At 36.5% G+C, this 8,699-nt stretch overlaps 1 protein-coding gene across 1 annotated transcript; it reads right to left on the reverse strand.

The window, feature by feature from the left end:
• Positions 1-2,114: 2,114 nt before the first annotated feature.
• Positions 2,115-6,533, reverse strand: LOC140862370 (uncharacterized). The gene is made up of 5 exons (XM_073265393.1): positions 6,378-6,533; positions 5,969-6,093; positions 5,786-5,852; positions 4,444-4,557; positions 2,115-4,034 (listed from the first exon to the last, which is right to left on the reverse strand). Exons 1-5 carry the CDS (start codon positions 6,531-6,533, stop codon positions 2,115-2,117), a joined length of 2,382 nt encoding a protein of 793 aa, XP_073121494.1.
• Between the last annotated feature and the right edge of the window lie 2,166 nt (positions 6,534-8,699).

The following is an 8,699-nucleotide window of genomic DNA, read 5'->3' on the forward strand; positions in this document are numbered from 1 at the left end:
TGAACTTGAAGTTTCCCGTCTATCATCCGCACGCATCGATGCAAGCATACTCCAACAGACGTTCATTATTGACAAGATCTTACTTTATTTACTAGGTGCGTCACTAATTTATGGTGAACACACTGGTGGATGAGTTAAGATCTTGATGACAATATCTCCAACTGCTAGTAGAGAATCTTCCCTGGTTAAAACCGAATGGGTAGCGATGCACCATGCGTTCTAACCAATCTTCTAAGAAACTTTAATTTAAATTTTCTACCTTCTATCACAGTCCTGCTTGGCTGGAATCTAGGAGATCTTTTACCAGCTATACTAAGCATCAATGAATAAACATACCCAGTAGTCAGCCTATCTACTGATATGCTACTACTGGTGTTCTCATCACTGTTGCATTCTTCATAATGCAAATCTCTGCTGCCAATCTTGGCAATGATGACCTTGAGTACTCCTAAGTACTTTTTAATTACAGTGTCCAACGCTAATTCGGTCATCTTCAATTAAGAATAACCCAAGGTAATCCCAAAGAATCAATACTATATCCCAAAATCTTATTGCATGCTATGATATCAATAAATGTAGTGACCCAACTCGGATTCACTACTAATCAGAGTTTAAAAATAAATTAAGCATGCAATATAGTAATCAGAGATACCCTACGGAAACTTAAAATAGATATTGGTCTGCAGATACAACCGAATTAATAAATCAATTTGATATACAACTCAATCGAATAAATCTTAAATAAATAAATCCTACTTCTAAGTCCTGATGTCTCTCTTACTGGTCACTGACTCCTCCGAGTCCCTGGCGTACTATCTACACCTGCAACTGCCCCGTCTAATGGGGTGTCCAGAAAATAGAAAACCACTGGACATGAGCTCTAAGCTCAATGCATTATTACGGGTAACATACAAACACTACAAGAAAATTGTAAAACGACAACGGATATTATCCGTTGTCGTAGGGAGGGATAAAACCGTTGTAACTGGGGGCGTTGTAAAAAGCGTGCCCTATTACAACGGTTTTTATCCGTTGTCGTAGCTGTCTACCACAACGGTTTTGCAACAGTTCATATCCGTTGTCGTAGTCTCCGAAGACAACGGTTTTTATCCGTTGTCGTATCTATATACCACAACGGTTATTATCCGTTGTCGTAGTTTCCAAAGACAACGGTGTATATCCGTTGTCGTATATGTCTACCACAACGGTTTCAAAACAATTTTAACCGTTGTCGTAAGTCTTCAAAGACAACGGTTCCGCAACAGTGTTAATCCGTTGTCGTTGACTATTTAAGACAATGGTTTTGCAACAGTTTATATCCGTTGTTTTTTTTTTTTCTATTTAAGACAACGGTTTTTGCAACGGTGCATATCTGTTGTCGAATGTGTGGTATACGACAACGTTTTTTGCAATAACATAAATCAGTTGTATTTGGAATCATTAAAACCGTTGCCTAATTAATCTTTATACGAACTATAAATATTAATAAAGAAATGAATATAAAATAAAATATTTACTACATTGAATCCATGAAAATATTCAAGTTCCAATTAGTTACACACATCTAATTTGGAAGATAATACTACGTAGTCGAAACTCAAAATATCCCATCTAATATAATATAAATGTAACAAAAGTAGTTTCAAAAGATGGTTGTATCAAAACATAAATCATCATGTGTTTGTTTTTGATAACGATGTTCACGAGATGACTTCTACGTATTACCAAGGCGATCAGAAACACAGCTAAATCATTGCATCAAAACCCCTTATGCATTACTCCGAGTTACCTACAAGAAAACAGCAAGATCAGTCCAAAATTATCAACAAGAAAATTAGACCAATTTAAACATGGAATCCAATCTCAACTATCAAACTAATACCTTGCTTGTCATGGAAAAAAATAAAAGAAAAAAACTCAGCAACTCCAAAAGGGAAGAAGGCAGTGGACGGAACAACGAGAGGGTAATGCAAAACACACACACACTCACATGCATCTGTCAACATGCATAGCATTCAAAATCCACAGTTCGAAGCCATTTGCAAAGGAAAGGAGGAGGGAATGGGTGTTGCAAAACACCCTTTATAAAGAAACACAGATACCATGGATTGATTTCACAGCCAAGCAAGTTTCAAGTCTTTCATCGACACAAGATTTTTAACATTGGATGAATAACCTGTAGGGACCTTTGTTTCAGACAAAGAATTGCAAAGTTTTCTTTTCTCAGCCTTACTTAGAGTATAACATGCTGCTGGTAAAAAAGTTCTCTTATCCCCCATCTTTGGTGCCAAATCAGTCCTCAAATTCATCTCCACAAGATCTAGTCTTGCTGCTACCCCGTCCTTTGATTTTCCAGGAATGTCAAGTAACGTACCGACCAAACTTTCACAAAAATGTTTTTCAATGTGCATCACATCAAGAACATGCCGAACATGTAGATGTTTCCAATACTCAAGCTCAAAGAATATAGATTTCTTTTTCCAGCAAGATATTTTATCACCATGCTGCATCTGACACTTCACACTCACTTTTCCCGGGCGATAATTAATTCTTTCAACTCTATCTAAAATTTCATGCCCAGTTAATGGTTTCGGTGCGGGGTTTAACTCTTGGTTCCCATTAAATGCTTTTTTCTGCCTTCGATAAGGATGACTAGGAGGAAGAAATCTTCTATGGCCTGTGTATGACATTTTTCTACTATGCTTCAACCTTGTAAAACATGTTTCTTCCCCACAAACAGGACATGCATGATATCCTTTCACAACACAACCTGACAAGTTCCCATATGCAGGAAAATCATTGATTGTCCATAGTAAGACAGCTCTAAGTGAGAAACTTTCTTCTCGACATGCATCATATGCCTCAACACCTATATCCCATAATTTTTTTAAGTCATCAATCAAAGGTGCTAAGTAAACGTCAATATCATTTCCCGGCTGTTTAGGACCAGAAATCAACAAAGTGAGCATCATAAACTTTCTCTTCATACACAACCATGGAGGAAGATTATAAGTTATCATCACAACTGGCCAACAACTATATGCAGAACTCATCAAACGATGAGGATTGATCCCATCTGCTGATAAGGCCAATCTAAGATTTCTAGGTTCAGCAGCAAAATCTGGCCACTTGTGATCAACTACTTTCCAAGCGGGCGCATCGGCCGGATGACGCAAGTGTCCATCACGAATTCTTTTATCAGCATGCCAAGTTAACTCCTTGCATATCTCCTTGTTCCGAAACAATCTTTGAAATCTTGGAATAGGTGGGAAGTACCAAAGGACCTTTGCAGGAACTCCTTCATTTATCGTAGAATTTTTACCCAACTTCCACCTTGACATCCTACAAATAGGGCAATTGGAAAAACCCTCGTACTCCTTCCGGTATAAGATACAATCATTCGGACAAGCATGAATTTTCACATAATTCATCCCTAATGCACACAAGCTTTTCTTTGCATCATACAAAGATGAAGGCAATTCATTGTCATCTGGAAGCATTTCTCCGAACAAACTAAGTAAGTCTGTGAAACTTTTATCACTCCAACTATATTTTGCCTTCAAGTTATACAATTTCACAAGTGCTGATAACTTTGTAAATTTTGTACATCCAGGAAACAAAGGTTTCTCGGCATCTTCAAGTAGCTTATGGAATTGGTTTGGATTTTCAGCATAACTGTCGTATGCTGCATGTACCATATCAAAAGGGTCCTCAGCAAAAGTTTTTTGTTCATCTCGCCCTACTTGATCACTGTAATTCATTGAGTTGTCGATCGTAGATCTTTCCCCATGCCAAATCCATTTATGATATGTTAAATCTATACCATTACAACACAAATGTGCTCTTATAGTGTCAACATCTTTCAGCTTCAGATTACCACATCTTGAACATGGGCAAGCTATTTCATTCGGATCGGTAGCGTTTCGCATTGCAAACTTCAAGAAAGACTCTACCCCAACCTCATATTCATGTGATAACCTATTTTTTGACATCCACTCTTTGTCCATCTTTTTAATAGCTAATGAGTCAAAGAACTGATTAAAAAATGATGCAAAGAACTCTAAAAGCATGGTAAGGTTAAAGAAGGTATAAATGATAAAAATCACCCAAAAAAAATGAATTTTACAAGTAAGCAACAAATTTGATGGTCATACTTCCAAAAATCAGAAATAAGAAATGAAGAAAATTATTGTTTTTTTAATGTCCAGAAATGGTATCTTTCAAACTTTTTTCCCTAGCAAACTCTTTTTTCTTTTTCCTATTTTTTAATGTCAAGAAATGGTATTTTAAATGGTAACTTCACAAACTCTTGAAGTTAGACTTTGCAAGAGATTTTAATCTTAAAATTTTAAAAAAAAAATAACAAAAATAGAAGGTTCAGAAAACCCACCACAAGTCTGAAAAAAATTGCAGAAAAATACTTGAACAAAGTGGGGTACCAACCTTTTTTAATGTTAGGCAAACTTCTGAAAAATCTCCGGGAGCAATCAGTTTTGTGGATGCAAGTTTGGTCAATTCAGTAACAGCCTCTTTTCTCTCCGACCATTTAGCAGCTTTCTGAAAAATAAATAGCAACCATTACACTTAAATAACAAACATTAAAAACTGAAACAACAACAAGATATACGGAAAAAAACTAATTAATGAACAAGGCACAAGACAAAAAAGAGGAACACAAGATAATTTACGAGATAAAACTTGCCTAGACAGAGAATCCAAAATGAAGATATCCATGTAGACCAAAGGAGAAGGAAGGCCACACTTTGAAATGAAGGCTCGACAGATTAATTGGATGTTTAAAAGAACATCGATATATTAGAGATTTAGATTGCATTACCTATTTGCTGCTCACAACATTCATGCATAATATCAGTATATCACAAACTTACGTTTGGCATATGTTGCAAATCCTTTCATCCAACTTTAATTTTTTTTATTTTTTTTATAGATAATTTATAGTCTATTATGTAAAATTTCTTAAGAGATCAGTATGACGAGTTAAGTAGCAAACTACACTAGTAAGTATTTGAAAATCAAATGAATTTTGATATGCGTAATGCAATGCTACACTTTATGGTTCGGTTATATGAAATATGCATATGTTTGTGCAATGTCTTTCCATTACACCATTTTGTTTTTTCATCAACAACGTGTCTCTTGCTAGTTGCTATATTACGGAATGTTGTTACCTTTTTGAATCATGAACTTGCAAATTGTTCTCATTGATGGAGTTTCTCAAGTCACAGTTTAATTATTTTAAATCATACTTTCAATGTCATTGAACTGCTTGCTTGAAGTCTCCTACGTATTTGTCCATTTTTGGTGCTACAACAAGATAATAATCATTCGGTTTATGTTGATGCCGAAGTGTAATGAATTCCAATTCACTGTTGAATGTGGCTGTGCAACCCTACACGAACTTGTGACAAATTATAAGAGCCTGATTTTATCATCAATTGAAAATCAACATATGACCTAGAGAATAAATTTGAAATGTGATTGGTTGAGTTCATGATATTCCAGATTTGAGAGAGGACAAGCAGTTCAAAAATGACTATCCCGGAGCATTCACTATTTCCACCCAACAGGTGCATATGAGAACTCTACCTCAAGCTAAGTTGTCATTATAAAATTTATACCAACATTGTTGATTATTCAGAGGATTGGATAGATTTTGCACTCGTGGTAGCGACAACTTAACCTTAAATTAAATAAGCTAGATCTAATGAGACATGCCAATGTTTAGATTAATTACTCCCAAAATTTGATATGAACTATAACTTACTGCAGCAAGGTTGATTATCTTGGCTTTTAAATTCGGAATTTGAGGTTCTTGTTTACAGGGCGAAGAACTAAAGAAGCAAATAGGAGCAGTAGCATATATCGAGTGCAGTGCCAAAACCACATATCATATTAACCATGAAGGTATTAAAACCACATATCATATTAACCATGAAGGTATTAAAACCTGAAAGCATCAATCTCAGAGGAATCTTTAGGAAGTTGTTCCGCTAATAGTTGTCGAGCATTATCATCAGAACTTGAATGATGCGTGCCACTGCTACTAGTTACCTTAGAAGATTGGACTTCCCCCTACAGGGGAAAAAAGAGATTTAATGGAACAAAATCTAAATTCAGCATCACAATAATGAACAAAAACAAATTTAAAAGGATTAAATAAAACAATAACAAAAAAGTACAAGATATAACCATATGCTAAGAATAAATAGAGCAGAGCCCCAATGGGAACCTTTGTATTTTCCAAATTTGGGTGTTATGTACGAGATCTTGCATTTTAAAAACATACACCTCTGCCACTCTATTTTTTCTTGGAAAGCACAATCCACCTCAAAACATTGAGGCCCACTGAAGCAAACATCCCACTGAAAATTTTCAACCCATTCACCAAAAGCACAAAAAACAGTAAACCTAGACTTAGCATCTACTAAAAAACCACGAAACATGAGAACGAAGCTAGAGAACAAAGAAACAAAACTTACACGGTGATGTCTGCCTTTATCAGTTTCAGTCATTATTAAATTGAAGTAATGGAACATATAAAACAATAGTTTCTTTCTCGATTTGAGTCTATTTTCATCAAAATATTATTAAGACAAACCTATGTGTCCTTGGAAGCTACCAGCTGATTTCAGTCCCTGGAACAAGCCCTGAAGCAATCTATCAAAAGCAAGATAGGGACTGTTACATAGCAGAATAATGGGCCTCTCTGTAACAGAGATGTAGGGGGGGAAAATATGGGGATGAATTAAGCACTGGACCCATATATTGTATAATTCACATTAGCACTTTACAAGAAAATAAAGGGTGGAGTGCAAATTGCAATAATGAAGGGTGAAATGGGGCCGAGTGGCAGGGCGTGGGAGAATAAATTATAAAAGAAAGAAACGTTTGAATTTCTTGCAGATTATCATAAAAAGGAGTCGAGAGTAATCAAATCCAGATGCTACGTCCATTAAAAAAAGAAACAAAAGGTTTGCCCAACTTATCAAATTTTGATATCACTGAAAATTATTTCGAGGAACTGTTGAGCAGAAGCATGGTGATGGTTCAAAATGAGGAACAATGGGCCACCCAAGGGCCTAAATCATACCGTATTCCCATCATCTTTCAGCAACTTTCCATTTTTGGAAACATTGGAATTCCCAGAATCCAGAATAATGCAAACCGTGCACAAGAACATGAACTACTCTAAAAACATACAAGAAATCATAATAGTAACAATTTAAATTGGCAATAAAAAAACACATAAACAAAGGCATACCGGGTGGGAGGGATTGCTTCAACTTTTCCGCCTTCTCAGCATCAAACACAGAGAGTGTATAAAGTTACTTGGAGCACCGAACTTTGAACTTCACCGTACCCTTGCTTTTCTTAATTTTAACAGCACGTGCGTCCTTCCTTCTTGCGGTGAGAAGGAAATCCTTGATCTCGTGGATTTGCTTAGGCTGCAAATCACAAATCGGCACACAAAAGCCCAAAACACAGTAAACATAAACTTAGCATCTACTAAAAGACCACGAAACAAGAGAACGAAGCTAGAGAACAAAGAAACAAAACTTACAAAGTGAGGGTCGCGACTGTAGTGAAATTCTAAGCTGTAAAATTGAGATTGAAGTCGCGATTTGAGTTGCTAAGGCTTGGGCTAGCTGAAAGGAGGCCAGGCGACTAGATTCCGGCGATCGATCGGCGTCTTGGGCACCGGAGAAGAGCCGGGTTGAAGGGGCGACGGGTTAGGGTTAGGGCTAGGGATTGGGTTTCTTTCTTTCCATCGCTACTGTGCCGCTTCTGCGTGTGGTTATTATTTTTGTTGAGTGTACGTGTAGTGTAGGTTATTATTATAATGTATATATATGTGTAATTTTTTTTAAAAAAAATAATAATAACAACGACAACGGTTTTAAATTGCGTTGTCGTAGAACCCAAAACAACGCAGATTAGACAACGGTTTTTTAAAACCGTTGTCGTAAGTCAAAAAAAACGCTCATAGACAACGGTTTTAAAAACCGTTGTCTTTGACATATATACGACAACGGTTTTTAACAAACCGTTATCGTTATTAATTTAAAAAAGATCTACGACAACGGTTTTTCTAAAAACCGTTGTCGTATACTAAAAGACAACGGTTTACATATAAAACCGTTGTCGTTTTAGTGTGGTTAATTACTAAATTTGTTGTAGTGAAACATGATGCATGCATATGTAAATCAGGGTGTCATGCTGGGAATAATATTCTTCTCAGTCTAGGCGCTATGGTATGTAGCACGTTGGGCCGTCGCATCAGGATGTAGCTCCCATACCATATAACCTGTGGACATATCCGGAATCAAAACCATGATATCCATCCACACATGCAATGGGGCTGAGCAACCCCTATACTGGGTAAGCCAAAGATACCGCCTAATCAAGATGTATGCATGTGTAGCATAACATAAATATGCAATCATGACACATAAATGCAACATATAAGCATGCATACCCGTTGTCAATCTTAGTCAGTACTTACGTACCTTACTATAGGCAGTCCTAGGAGTCCCACTCTAGGTTCTACGCCTATCATAAACTCTACAATGCAAATACCCATGCATCAATGTTTATGCTCAAAATGCCTTAACTAAGCCATTGCATACTTCTAAATATTTTTAGGAAGAAAAAGCTATACCTGCGTCCGTCGCCAGCCC

This window comes from Henckelia pumila, chromosome 4 (assembly GCF_033568475.1).
Source record: "Henckelia pumila isolate YLH828 chromosome 4, ASM3356847v2, whole genome shotgun sequence".
Lineage (NCBI taxonomy): Eukaryota > Viridiplantae > Streptophyta > Magnoliopsida > Lamiales > Gesneriaceae > Henckelia > Henckelia pumila.

Coding starts and splice junctions, on each gene's coding strand:
- LOC140862370 (XM_073265393.1), bottom strand. CDS start 6,533: ATGACTGAAACTGATAAAGGCAGACATCACCGTGTAAGTTTTGTTTCT. Junction 6,094..6,377: donor TTGAAAATTTTCAGTGGGAT/GTTTGCTTCAGT, acceptor TTTCCCCTGTAG/GGGGAAGTCCAATCTTCTAA. Junction 5,853..5,968: donor TCTGAGATTGATGCTTTCAG/GTTTTAATACCT, acceptor TTGCTTCTTTAG/TTCTTCGCCCTGTAAACAAG.